The 15,332-nt window shown below is 44.9% G+C and overlaps 1 protein-coding gene across 1 annotated transcript in view; it reads left to right on the plus strand.

The window, feature by feature from the left end:
- LOC135111492 (mitochondrial basic amino acids transporter-like) overlaps positions 1-14,992 on the plus strand; it is a 36,166-nt gene extending 21,174 nt beyond the window's left edge. The window contains exons 2-7 of the mRNA XM_064024822.1: positions 3,539-3,582; positions 10,500-10,583; positions 11,022-11,140; positions 11,868-12,126; positions 12,362-12,529; positions 12,951-14,992. Coding sequence (XP_063880892.1) covers positions 3,539-3,582; positions 10,500-10,583; positions 11,022-11,140; positions 11,868-12,126; positions 12,362-12,529; positions 12,951-13,502 — 1,226 coding nt within the window. The 3' untranslated portion in view covers positions 13,503-14,992. The remainder of the gene's footprint in view (positions 1-3,538; positions 3,583-10,499; positions 10,584-11,021; positions 11,141-11,867; positions 12,127-12,361; positions 12,530-12,950) is intronic.
- Positions 14,993-15,332: the final 340 nt, after the last annotated feature.

Consider the following 15,332-nt stretch of genomic DNA (forward strand, 5'->3'; position numbering starts at 1 on the left):
TTTGGTTTCCTTCTCCTTTTATTCCTACTGCTTGTCTTCCTCGTCCTCTTATTTCTAAATCTGATCTTTCTCTTTTCATTCCTACTCTTCCTACTTCTCCATCTACTCTTATTTCTACTACTTTCCCTCCTCTTCGTCCTTCTCCTCTTCCTCCCTCTCCTCTTCCTACTATTACTACTACTACTACTACTACTACTACTACTACTACTACTACTACTATTTTTTACAAGGAAGTTAGTCTGAACAAGGCCTAGAGAAAGTATTAAAAAATCGGTTTAATCGTCACTTCCTGAATGTTTGTATGGGAAGTTCTATACAAGGCTGGTGCTACTTAGTGTTTTTTTTTTTTTTGGGGGGGGAGAGGCGGTGTTTTCAAAGGTACTCTTCCCTTTAGTGTGTTCAGGGAGGAGGAGGGTGGACAGTGAGATAGGAATAGGTAGGTGCTCTTCTGTTGAAAGCGTTCAGGTTGTAGGGAAGGTGAAAGGTAAGATAGAAACAGGTAGAGTTCCATACTTTTACTACTACTACTACTACTACTACTACTACTACTACTACTACTACTACTATAGTCCTACTGCTTCTATTGTTATTATTACTGCTGCTGCTGCTGCTGCTGCTACTACTACTACTACTACTACTACTACTACTACTACTACTACTACTATTGCTGCTGCTGCTGCTGCTGATGATGATGATGCTACTACTACTACTACTACTACTACTACTACTACTACTATTACTACTACTACTACTACTACTACTACTACTACTACTACTACTACAATTACTTGTCCTTGTTCTTCTAATTACCACCACTACTACAGCAAAAACAACAACAACAACAACAACAACAACAACAACAACAACAACAACAGCAGCAGCAGCAGCAACAACAACAGCGATTACTACTACTACTACTACTACTACTACTACTACTAGTACTACTACTACTACTACAACTACTACTACTACTACTACTACTACTACTACTACTACTACTACTACTACTACTACTAATAATAATAATAATAATAATAATTCTAACTACTTCTACAACTACTAGTGCTTTATTATCCACATTCAGGCCTAGATATCATCACTCCTTCCCCTTGACCCTCCCCCGACACACACACACACACACACACACACACACACACACACACACACACACACACACACACACACACACACACACACACGTGGGACCCATGCTTACATCACGCAGGTTGGTAGCAAGTGTAGGTCATTCCAGGAAGGTCAAGTAAACGCCGCTCTCCTCGCTCTTCCTGCCCCAGTGTCGAACCCCTCCTCCCCCTTCCCCCTTCCCCCTTCCCCCTTCCCGGCCTTCTCATCTCCTTGGCGGGAATATTGCGAAATTAGAAATCACCCAGCAAACTCGCGACCTACGAAATGTACCGGGTTCTTTCACAACGCTGGTGTAACGAAGGGACGGAACAAGGCTAAGTGCGTGCTGGCTTCACTGCTATGAGAGGAGAGCCCCGCGAGATGCTTAAGACACTCCGATGTGCTGTTGTTAGTTCGTTAATCACTGAGAGAGAGGAAGAATGACAGTAAAATAAATAAAGGAAGGGACAAGGCGAAGTGTGTGTTTCCTTGACTGCTATGAGAGGAAAAGACACGAGGTGCTTGAGACAGACTCATGTGTTGTAGTTCATTCATCAAACACAAAGAAAACAACAAGAAAAAAAAACAATTAAATAAATAAGGGAAGGGGTAAGGCTAAGTGTGTGTTGCCTTGACAGCTATGAGAGGAAAAGCCACGAGGTGCTTAAGACAGACCCATGTGTTGTAGTTCATTCATCAAACACTGAAAGAAAACAACAACAACAAAAGAAAAACAAACAATGAAATAAATAACGAAAGGGTCAAGGCTAAAAATGTGTTTCCTTGACAGCTATGAGAGGAAAGCGCCACGAGACACTACTACTACTACTACTACTACTACTGAAATAATGTAGTTAATTCTTGAAGCACTGAGGGAAAAAAAAGTATTAAAAGAGAGAAAAATAACAGTAAAACAGAAATAAAACAGGGAGTCTGCAAGCTTAAGTGTTGACTTGACTGCTGTGGAAGACACGGCATAATGAAACGCAAGGCAGAGCAAGTCAGACATTCCAGAGTACAGCAGTGAGACTATTCAGACACACAGGAATACTACATTCAGAACAAATGAATAAATACACACACTACTGTAAAAAAAATAAAATAAATAAAATAAATAAATAAGAAATAGCCGACATGGTAAAGCACTGCAGTAAAAAGCGAACCCTCAAAAGTACTATAATAAAAAGTAAAAAAAAAAAATTGATAAGCTAAAAAATAGAAATAAATAAATAAAAATATCAAAACACCATAAAAAGAAAAATAAATAAAAATAATGCAAACAAAATTATACAAATTAACAAGACCCGGAAGACAAAACTTTGATGAAAAAAAAATAAAAATAAATAAATAAATGCTAGCCATCAATATCGTGCAAACACAGCACAGGCAGCAAACACAGGAACGAATAATGACAACAACAACAAGCAGTCAGTCCATTGTACCTTCTTTGTCTCTCTACTCAAGGACTGTCACAGGGAAACGTGCGCACTTTTCTTCCTGGATTAATAATTATGACCTAACACATTCAACCTAACCTACCCTCACCAGTTCTCACACTTTTTTTTCTTTTTTTCATTTTTCCTCTTCCTCCTTCATTTTATCTTTCTTTTAGCGAAGTGACCTCTTGAAAGACGCCCAAAGAAAACGTCTCTTGCCCTCTGACCTTATTGACTTAGTGCCATTTGACCTTTCTTGTTACGTTGTCGAAAGCTTCATCTCTCTCTCTCTCTCTCTCTCTCTCTCTCTCTCTCTCTCTCTCTCTCTCTCTCTCTCTCTCTCTCTCTGAAATAAATCTGGTATCTGCTTTTTTCATCAATCGCCTCTTTATTTTTTCCTCTTTCTTAGTCTTTCTTTCATTTTCTTTCATTCCTTCATTCTTTCCTTTTATTCTTTCTTTCCTTCCTTTCCTTACCCCACAGTCTCTCTCTCTCTCTCTCTCTCTCTCTCTCTCTCTCTCTCTCTCTCTCTCTCTCTCTCTCTCTCTCTCTCTCTCTCTCTCTCTCTCTCTCTCTCTCTCTCTCTATCATATAACCATCTATCTAGAACCAATACTATACACAAATATACACTTTAGGGTCTTAATTTACATAGGAAGAGCTGTTTTGTTGCACTGTATGGAGAAGCACTGATTTGTATGGGGACTTTCGTATGGGGACTGTATTGTATGCGAATGTTATGTTTATATTAGAACCTATTAAAATTTTTGTATGTGTAATGCCTTGTATGATTTGTATTCAGTTTGTTTTCTGTAGGGACTGTATTGTATGGGGGATTGTCTTGTATAGTTCCTGTTTCCTATGGGGGCTCCTTGGTTTATACAGAGGTGGTGTTTTTTTTTGTTTTGTTATGGTGTAAGTTTGTAAAGGTGTTTGTCTCTGTGTTTCCTGCTTATGTTTGCTTTGTTTTGTTTCAGGGTGTGCTGGAGTGGCTGTGGGGCATCCTTTTGACACAGTAAAGGTGAGGTGCCTGTGTACTGATTCTCTCTCTCTCTCTCTCTCTCTCTCTCTCTCTCTCTCTCTCTCTCTCTCTCTCTCTCTCTCTCTCTCTCTCTCTGGAATTAGTTCATACTTATAATCAATTGTAATTATTAGTTCAAGCACCACACACACACACACACACACACACACACACACACACATAAATAGACATGCCCTTAAAACTCTGCTAATAATTTTTTGACATATCTTGTAGACACACACACACACACACACATAGATTCAACCACCTGTTAAACAAAAAACAAAACAAAAAAAGTCGAGACACGGAAATCATATGCTTAAAATCTATCTCAAAATACCACTTGCAGCATAGCAGTACTACCAGATTCGAGGAGGGGGAAGAAAAAAAGGGTTACTATTTACTAAACTGGTGATATTTACAGGACCCCCTCAAAAAAAAAAAAAAAAAAAGATCACTATTTACTAATTTACTGAAATCCCCACTACTGGAAATTCCCGTCACCAGTACTTACTACCTACGCAATAATCATATCACCTCCCCGGCCTTCAATACATCAACCCCTGAACTATCTATATCATTACTCATTCCCTCTCATTGCTACACCAAGAACCCGCGTGCTCTTCTAGGTCGACTTCTCTCTCCCTCACTTTTTTCCTCATCGGCTCCACGCGGCGCCGCTGCTCTTTCTTTCTTTTTTTTTTTTTTTTACATATCGTTGTTTATCTTCGCTAAGGTCGATGCGGATCCCGATTTAGCGGAGGCAGATGTGCTCTGAATGATTAGCACATGAAAGAGCAGAAGTTGAAGGTTGTGTGTTATGTTGTAAGTGGAGAGAGAGAGAGAGAGAGAGAGAGAGAGAGAGAGAGAGAGAGAGAGAGAGAGAGAGAGAGAGAGAGAGAGAGAGAGAGAGAGACTACGACGTTGGTTGCTCACGTGTCAAACCTGTTCTCTCTCTCTCTCTCCTCTCATTTTTTTTTTTTTCCTCTCTCTCTCTCTCCCTCTCTCTCGGCATGTTTGGGGTCCGGCACGAGGACAGGAGCGTGTGTACATATGGGCAGAGCGGCACGTGATGTGTAGGGAAGGAGAGTCGTGCGTCACGCTGCAGGGCGGGACTATCTTCTGATATTACGCAGTGGACGGCGACCACCACCACCACCACCACCACCACCACCACCACCACCACCAACAACAACAACAACAACAACAGCTAACAACAACAACAACAACAGCTATTACTACCACAACCACCACCACCACACACCACCACCACCAACAACAACAGCTATTACTACCACAACCACCACCACCACGACCACCACCACCACCACCACCACAACAACAGCAACAACAACAACAGCTATTACTACCACAACCACCACCACCATCACCATCACTGCAAGTAACTGTCATCATCTCCGCCATAATGAAATACCACCACAACCACCACCCACCCCTCACCATCTCAATCCACCACCACCACCACCACCACCACCAAAACCACCACCATCACCACCAACACTACAATAGGTACAATTTATTTTCCGTTTTCTTCCCTATGTAGTTATAAACACCAAAGATCTTTAAGGATGCTTTCATGACTAAATTGGTGATTAAATAAGGATCTTTACCATTACTGTAAGAAAACATCAAGAGAATCCGATTAAAAATATGAGAGACCCTTGAAAATAATAGCGATGAGTGAACAAAGCATTAATATGAACATGATTCTTCTGCCACACTCAAGAGATTATTATTACTGTAGTGTAAATAAATAGCAGGAAGAGACAGCAGAGCACTTATAAATATGTATCTTGTATTACACTGAAGAGCAACTCATTATAAACTAAACGTACACTATGAAAAATTACCAGGTAACTAAAACAAAGGCATAAACTGAAGAGTGAAAGGTAAACTCAGTATTCAGTTCACTTGCCTTAACGACCGGAAGAATATGAAGGGGAAAAGATTTAAATAAGCACACTGTTCTTTATTGGCATGAGGAGCGAGGTGAGGGTCTGAAGGTCTGGCGTCGCTCTCACATGAAGCAAAAGAAGGAGTAGTGATGGCAATTAGGTCTAAGTGTTGTGCAGCTGGTGCCTTCAGTTCGGGAAAGGTCAATGTGCAGTTAGGAATATTAAAAGCACCATTAGTAAACATAAGTCTAAACGCCTTACTTGTAAACACCGTCCAAAACACCATTCTTGTAAGCAGACTTAGCGACAACAGATGACGCAACACTGAATGAAGACTGCGAAGACGGAATGCGTGTGTGAGGCTAAACACACACACACACACACACACACACACACACACACACACACACACACACACACACACACCTGGTATTAAGGGCCAGACACACCTCTTTAGCACACAATGCACAGGCAAGGAGATGAAGGTAAACACCAGCATGGCAACACACTGGTGACTCAAACACGGATGTCATTCGTGTCTCTGTTAGATGTGTACTACGCACACGCACACGCACGCGCGCAAGCACACACACACACACCTACACACACACACACACACACACACACACACACACACACACACACACACACAGCGTAATGTAGTGTAGTGTAGTGGTCAGCACGCTCGGCTCACAACCAAGGCCAGGGTTAGAGTCTTGGGCGCGGCAAGGCAAATGGGCGAGCCTCTTAATGTGTAGCCCTTTTCACCTAGCAGCAAATAGGTGCGGGATGCAACCCGACGAGTTGTGGCCTCGCTGTCCCGGTGTGTGGTGTGTGAGTGGTCTCAGTCCTACCCAAAGATCGGTCACTACGAGTATGAGCTCTGAGCTCTTTCCGTAGGGTGACAGCTGGCTGGATGACCACCAGACGACCGTAGGTAAATGACACACACACACACACACACACACACACACACACACACACACACACACACACACACACACACACACACACCTTTGATCTTTCTTATCTTTCAGTCTTTTCCTCTTCCAGACACAACCACTCCAATGTCTTCTATATCCTTTCATGTCCCTCACAAACCCATAACATGACAAACTTTTCAGCAGCAATTTGTCTACTATAAAAAAAATAAGTGAACAGACAAATAAATAAATAAATAAACCAACCAATCAACAGCCAGATTACTCAACAAGCCTCTCCCCACTTGACTCGAGGACACGGAGAACCATGAAGTTAACCCTTTGGAATTCTTTTACCTGTTCTTGCACATAAAAAAAAAAAAAAAAATAAATAAATAAATGAAAAAAAAAAATTGGTTTCCCCTATTTCGACACTCGCCCAGCAACACACGCACACACAGTAACACTCACCCAGCAACACACACACACAGTACCCGGAGGAGGCGAAGGTCTGGCTTAGACGTTGCTGTTTTAATTAACATTCAGCCCTGCCACAGTTACCAAACCTGTGTAATATAGTGCACCCTTGGCCTTCTCTCCACTTTAAAACCAATATAATGAATGCATCCCTGACATTCTCGCTACGAACATACACCCTTCATCTGCTTCTCATTAACTCAGTATGATGGACAGCAACGAATTATAAAAGAGAGAGAAAGAAAACGAGAAAGCTACATATCAAAAGTTGTGTTCCCCGGTATTTTTGATTGACAATGCACACTCGCGATGCATACACCTTTCATAGCCTTCCTCATTAACACAGCATGATGGAAGCCACGAATTATAACGAAAAAAAAAAAATAATAGAAAAATAGAAAAGTAGTAATGCTGGAGTTGTGTTTCCTGTTATTTTGATTGACAGTGGCAGCACCTTCACGTTACACAGTCTTTTCATCCTCTTCATCAACTCACAGCATGATGGAAAGCCACGAATTACCAACGAGAGAAAAAAAATGAGAAAAGTAGTTACGTTCTAATTGTTCCCTGTTATTTTGTTTGATAATGGCACCAAATTCACGACAATTTTTTTTTCTTTCATTTCTTAATACCTTCCGCACTTCTAAAATTCTGCCCTTGCTTCAAAAAACCCAAAAAAATCTTCCATATATAAATAAAAACTGTGTAGCACAAATCCACGAGAATTAGAAGGGAAGAATGAAAAATGAGTGCCTTCGACGGCTGTTCTTGCAAGCTAACAATGAAAACATCAAACCCCCCATGTCTAATTAAAAAAATAAAAATAAGTAATAACAATAATAAAAAGTATCCACGGAAATCCACAAAAAAAAAAAAAGACGGAAAAAAAGTCCTTTCAATTGTTCTTAATGCAAGTTGACAAAACCACCTACCTCTCTCTCTCTCTCTCTCTCTCTCTCTCTCTCTCTCTCTCTCTCTCTCTCTCTCTCTCTCTGTTTACAACCTAAGGCTCCAATGCATACCTTTTGGCCCCCCATTATATAACTAGATCAGAAGAGCCACAAAAACCTGTCCTTCGTGGCCTTTTCCTTTCCCCGCGGCGAGACTTGCTGGACAGGCGCAGGTATTTTGGGCGCGGGGTGGGCGGAGCTTAAAGACACACCACCTTTTTCAGCCAATCAGAGCAAAGACGCCTCCGTGCCTCAACCAATGGCGTTGCAATGTCCCTGGAAGGACTCCTGATAGCCTGGAGTGTTTACGGGGGGGAGGAGGGGAGAAGAGGGGTTTTTGTCTCTCTCTCTCTCTCTCTCTCTCTCTCTCTCTCTCTGGATAGTTTTCCGGTGCAGTGCTTGCTTCGAAATTGAAGTGCTGCGGGTTCTATGACTCGACACTGGTTCACAAGTTCATCACTGGGAGAAGTGGTGGCCCCTCTCACACCAACCCGGCGCCACACAGCCTTGTCACTGTGGCGCCTTCAGTGAATCAGTTTTCAGCTCTCTCTCTCTCTCTCTCTCTCTCTCTCTCTCTCTCTCTCTCTCTGAAGCGCAACACTAATGGCGCAATACACCACCACACCACCACCAAAATAGAACACACATTTACATACTCGTATCTTCTGAACTAACATTACTTGTTCATTCATTTCTTTCTTATTCAGCTTGCTACGTACTGAACAAACTCTAAATGCCACGCACGCAACTTTTCCTAAGAGAGAGAGAGAGAGAGAGAGAGAGAGAGAGAGAGAGAGAGAGAGAGAGAGAGAGAGAGAGAGAGAGAGAGAGATAAGAGGGAGGCAATAAGATGATCCGGGAAGCCTTGGCACACTCTACTTCTGCGGCTAAGCTGATTACTGATCGCGGCCCAAACTTAATCCAAGTGCTTGCAACAACACGAGAAACAGGAATATATATATTTTTTTTTTCCGAAGTATCGTAACCCCCAGTTGTTGAATTACGCTTGATCTCTCTAGGTGTTCCTATTCTGCTCTTGCTCCACCTCCACCTTGCTCTACCTACTTATTGACAAGCTCTTAAATATGAATGTAAACAGCAACCTTATTTCATGGATTCTAGATTTCCTTTTAAACCGAACACAGTTTGTCAGTTTATCAAACATAAAATCTGATATTCTAACCACCAATACAGGAGCTCCACAGGGATGTGTGCTTTCACCGATACTATTCACAATTTATACAAATGACTGTCAAAGTAATCATAGAAATGTCACTATCATGAAATATGCAGATGACACTGCTATAATTGGGAAAATATCTAATGGTGATGAAAACAACTTTCTCAGCCAAGTGAACCACTTTGTTTTATGGAGTGACCAGAATTATTTAAATCTAAATGTTTTAAAAACTAAGGAGATGATCATTGACTTTAGGAAAAATCAGATCCCACCAGCACAACTTGTAATAAAATCACAAACTGTAGAAAGGGTGGATGAGTATAAATATCTAGGAATAATGATAGATAACAAACTCACTGGGAACAGCAACACAAAACTAGTTTATAGCAAGTGTAACCAACGGGTGCATCACCTTCGCATCTTAAACAACATTAGGGTAGATAAAACTATTATTTCATTACTATATAAATCAATTGTTGAATCCATCATAACTTTTTCAATAACCACTTGGTTCAGTACTCTCAGATGTAAGGATAAAAATAAACTCAATAAAATAGTAAAACAGGCTAAAAGGTTAGGGGCAAATGTGATGCCACTGGAGGAGATATATAAAGTAAATGTCATAAAACAAGCAAAAAAAATTATGATGGATGAGACACACCCGCTTCATCATAATTATGTGTACTTAAGATCAGGCAGAAGATTACAAGTACCTGTACAACGAACCTCACGATATAAAAATTCATTTGTACCTAGGAGCATTAAAATGCTTAACAGTAATATCAGCTTCATTGTATGATTGTGTGAATTTTTACTATGTGAACTATTTTCATATTTTCTTATTCTTATTTTAATGACAGTATGTAGACTAGAGCCCAGTCCGAACAAAGTTTCTTTTATACAATGTATGTACAAAAGACTGAATAAAGTTTATATTATTATTATTATTCGATTTCTAACTTTTGCAATTTAAGGTAAAGAACAAGAATTATTTATTTATTTATTTATTTATTTATTTATTTATTTTATTATTATTCCTTTATTATTTTATTTTATTTTATTTATTTTTTATTCTTTTATTTTTTTCTAACTGACGTACAAGAACATAAGAACACTACAAAATAAGGGAAGTTGCGTGAAGCCATCTGGCCTACACGTGGCAGTCCCTGCATGAAACACACCTACCTATTTCCACCTATCATCTTCATCCATGAATGTGTCTAACATTCTTTTGAAGCTTACTAGTAACTCAGCACTAACAACCTGATTACCACTTCTGTTCCGTTCATGTACCACTACCTGAGAACCAGTTCCTACCTATTTATTTTCTAAGTCAAACTTCATCAAGCCTGAATCCATTATATATAAAGGTCTCTTAGCATTGATTCCTTACTATTAGTTGCGCTCTTTCCCTGACAGTCACTAACGTTGCTTTGCTTCTCTTAGTAACCTCGTGCTTTTGGTGTTCCTGCAGGTCCGCCTTCAGACCCAAGACTTCCAGAACCCCAAGTACCGAGGCACGTGGCACTGCATCACGGACACCATCAAGCATGAGTCGGTGAGTGGCGGCCCGAGGGCACCATGGGGCGGGCACCTTTTTACATCAGATTAAGGGGAAGGGGAATGTCGGGCTATTCCTTAACATTTCTGAGCCGCGGCACGGCGACGCTCCAGAATGCCCAGCGCGGCGCCCACTAGATACAGTGCCCACAGGCGCCTTCCTTCCGCTGCAACTGCATCTCTCTCTCTCTCTCTCCTCTCTCTCTCTCTCTCTCTCTCTCTCTCTCTCTCTCTCTCTACAAGCGGCGAAGGAAGAGCAGCCCCATGGGAGATCAGTTGAGTGATATGCCTGGAGGCAGTGAAGCGTCAGTGCTCGGCGCGGTGGGCGCGGCGGCGAGCAGGGCGGGGCGTGCCGTGGCGCGGCTTGAGGTATTGAGGCAAGTCTGTTGGTGTAGGGGGTCCTTCCTCTTGGCTCACCTTCATTCCTCCCCGACAGCTTCGCGGACTGTACAAGGGCATGTCCTCCCCTATGGCAGGAGTGGCCTTCGTCAACGCCATAGTCTTCGGCGTCCACGGCAACATGGTCAAACACATCCAGAATCCAGACTCCCTCAGGTATACCACCGCTCCCGCGACGTGCGAGGCTATATACCTGTAACAGTCCGTTCATGCGATTGCGGCGCGTCAACACTGCCGTCGCCTTGTCGCTCAGGCACGTCGCCGTCCTCTGAAGGCGAGGCCGCGGCACAGATGGTTGCCTTCGTGGCGGTCATAGCGACGATGGTGTTGACGCTGCCGGGATCGTGTGTAGAGACGCTTCTAAACATGTCTGGAGGGTCACTAAAGGTCAGTGGCTGCGTTGAGGGCAGTGCACACAAAGCTGTCCTGCCCGCAGCGCTCCCTCACTGAAAAGCACAGCCTGCAGACCGCCAGGTGACGGTCGTGCCTCACAGCACCAGTGTAGCAGCTGGGCCATGTGCTCGAACATGGCTGTCCCTTATACCCTCTCAGTGGAACTCCTACTTTTATTTTTTTATTTTTTTTCTCTTAACCTGCTCATCGTATTGTCCACTAGCACTAACCATGTCACGCCCAACTGTCCCGTCTTTCCGCCCCCCTCTCCCAGTGTAACACACGTCCGGCGCCTCAATGTGTAGGCAAGCAGGTCACACACCATTCATGAAAATGATAGGCCAGGAAAAGCAAGAGTCAGTCAGTGTAGGGCTTGCGGGGGTGGCGCCGTAATCCCCTCTCTGGTGCTCAGGCCATTAAAGGAGGGCAACACACAGCAAGGCAGTCTCTTTCACGCCCTTCGTCACTCATTCGCTATCCGTACCGACAGGTCACAAATGCTCTGCGGCGCAGTGGCGGGATTCTCACAGTCCATCGTCACCTCGCCCATGGAACTCGTGAAAACCAGAGTCCAGCTACAGACGGAGGCGTGCGTCACCACCAAGTCTCTCTCCTGCGCCGCCACCTCCTCCTCCACCGTCACAAACTGCAGCAGCTACACGAGCCCCGTGGACTGCATCAGGAAGATCGTCACCACAGAGGGATGGCGGGGCTTGTTTAGAGGACAGCTCATCACAATCTTCAGAGATGTGAGTCCCTCCAACACACACAACCTGTCACCTTCACCTTGCGCTCCCTTCTTTCTTCCTCGCATTCACTTTTCCTGTTCACTCTCTCACTCTCCAGTAACTAAGTAAGAACAGAATACCCGCCTAACGCCTGTCCCATAAGTTCTTAAGTCTCCAATAACAAGATTAATGTATAGGAACACACCCTAAGGAACACCACCTAAGGAACACCCGACTAAGATCCCCTCCCCCACAGGTACCCGGGTTCTCATCGTACTTCCTGAGTTACGAGTACCTGAGTCGCTCCTGGGCCTCGGCTGATGGCTCCGTTTCCCCCGCCGTCGTGCTGGCTGCTGGAGGGTTTGCCGGAGCCTTGTCGTGGCTCGTCACTTACCCCATCGACATGGTCAAGTCCAGGCTGCAGGTGAGTGCCTCCTGCTGTCACTGTTACTGTCTCTGTCTACACGCCACTTTGCTCCTACTAAGAAAATTTTCTTCTTTCTTTCTTTGTGGTCATTATAGTTTTCTCACATTGGAAGGCTTTAAATCCCACAGTGTGATGTGGAATCACTTGTCAAGATAATGACTGAAGGCAACAGGAATCTTATACTTGTTTTTTGAGATTACTGATTGATGATTGATATATCTTAACGAGTTTACGTGAATTAAATGTCAACAGTAATGTCAGTAGTTGTGAGTAGTAATGTCAGTACTGTGAGGGGCTGAGGGGCTGAGGGGCATAGCACAGCCTGCTGGGCGTGCAGGACATGACTGCTTCATTTTGCCGGACTGCTGCTGATGCTAACTAATGCCTCGTGTTTCTAATGTGTGTGTTTCCGCCACAGGCTGACGGCGTGGGCGGCGTCAGCAAGTATCGCGGTATCGCCCACTGTCTCAAGAGCAGCGTGGCCACAGAGGGTGCCGGGGTGCTGTTCCGAGGTCTCAACTCGTCCCTGATCCGCGCCTTCCCCACCAACGCCGCCACCTTCGCTGTGGTCACCTGGACCATCAAGACATTCCAGGAGCAACCCGAGCAAGACGAGACGCACCAGTCGTGGCGGGACATCCTGGCCAACGGCGAGGCGCTTGTGCAGGCGGCGGCCATCCCCACGCCCCTGCAACTCAGCTTCACCCCAGAGACCAGCTGGAGATCAGCCGTCTCTTTCCTGCCGCAGGTCATGGCTGCCTCGGCGGCGACAGAGGAAGACCAGGAGGAGGAGCACCAGGAGACCAGGTGCCGGTGCTGGCAGCGGCAGGGCACCGCGGTGCTCGGCAAACTGCCCAACCTGTTCGGTTCGGTGTGTAAGGGACACGAGGCCTTCACCTGCTGGAGGGCGCGGCAAGAGGACGTGTTCGCGGCGGCGCGGCTGCACCACAACCTCAGCATTGTGCTATAATGCTCTAGGTCGCACGCCGCAGAAGGATGTGCTGCCGCCACTTAGCAGCGAGAGACTGTGATCGCACAGCGCAGGGTCGGGGCTCGCAGGGCCACAGCGCGGCCAGTGTCCCGGTGACAGCACAGCGGGGCTCGCTGGCTACCTGAGCTACTCTAGTCATGCCTCAAAGCACACACTGCCATCCCTCACTCACATCACTGCAAACAATCTGTACTCCTAGAGTTATTAACGCTGAAAATTAGACACACATTCAGTCATTTTGAGAACACAACATGCAAATACGTTCCTTTTACAACACAGGGAGGGGGAGGGGGGGACGGTGTGCTGTGAGGCGCGGCAAGGCTCTGGCTGCGGCTGCTGTGTGGCGCTGTGCTCAGCCCTCCTACGTGCCGCGCGCTGGTGTAGGAATAGACGCGGTGGGCTGGGACGGCCACACAGCTGGCACACCCTGACACTGGCTGCTGTGGTGGCAGTGGCAGAGGGCTTCGCGATCCCCCGACCGGCGCCTGCATACACGTGTTTTGTACCCGAGGGGCCACGGGCGGTGCAGGCATCGCCGCAGCCCACCAGACAACCTACGTATGTGCATTCTTATAACCTGGATCTGCAGCATCATTACAACTGATCATCTCACAAGAGGCAAACATTTGACACTAAGTGGCGACAACACGACCTTCTGAAGGCTGACAGCCAAGCCTACCTATAACCAATGTCAAAACGCCCGTCACGCGCGGAGCATGCACCCCCCCGCCAGCTCCCAAGGAGGGGCGGGAGGTGCTACAATTGAATTCTCTTATAGAGGATTGTTATTGTCATTATCGTCATTTCTCTAATTAGGCTGAGGTAGAGTGTGTGAGCCAGGGGGAGGAGAGAGCCAGGAGGGAGCAAGGAGGGGCGGGAGGTGACACATTCCGACCAACAAGGATCTGTCACGACTCCCGCCCCCGTCAAGGTGTTGTGCCTGATACCCTGCTTGCCCCAACACTCCTGTCTGCTCCTGACACAGCCCTAAGCTAGGCAGCTGACGAAGGTGTGTGTGTGTGTGTGTGTGTGTGTTACAGAGAGAGAGAGAGAGAGAGAGAGAGAGAGAGAGAGAGAGAGAGAGAGAGAGAGAGAGAGAGAGAGAGAGAGAGAGAGAGAGAGAGAGTGTGCATGTGCGTGCGCGCGCGCGCGCGCGCGCGCGTGTGTGTGTGTGTGTGTGTGTGTGTGTGTGTGTGTGTGTGTGTGTGTGTGTGTGTGTGTGTGTGTGTCCCGTCATTCCCTGTCCCGATGTCCGCGAATCTCTCATTCCAATCCGTCCATTATTTATTGAGCCGTTCATTCCGACGCAAAATTAAGAATAGAAAATAAAAAAAAGTGCTAAAAACTGGAAATATGGGAAAAAAAAAAAACGAAGTCCGAGATGCAGCACTAAATTTTGTAAGAAAAGGAGATCAAGCTTCCGTCAACAATAATTCTTATAAAAATGAATAAAATTTTTACCTATAGTTTATTTGTGTATTGATTTTTATTTCCGTGTGTGTGTGTGTGTGTGTGTGTGTGTGTGTGTGTGTGTGTGTGTGTGTGTGTGTGTGTGTGAATACAAGCGCGCCAATGAACAGATTACAATGCTTCACGAAAGTAAGCTAAAAGTAATGAAAAGAGAGAGAGAGAGAGAGAGAGAGAGAGAGAGAGAGAGAGAGAGAGAGAGAGAGAGAGAGAGAGAGAGAGAGAGAGAGAGAGAATTCTGCTTGTTCCTCCTCCGTGTTCCTTTGTGTTTGAATAACAGACTGATGAAGGAGAGGACAGAGGAGGAGGAGGAGGAAGAAAGGAGATAGAAAGGGTAAACAG

Source organism: Scylla paramamosain, chromosome 22, assembly GCF_035594125.1.
Source record: "Scylla paramamosain isolate STU-SP2022 chromosome 22, ASM3559412v1, whole genome shotgun sequence".
NCBI lineage: Eukaryota > Metazoa > Arthropoda > Malacostraca > Decapoda > Portunidae > Scylla > Scylla paramamosain.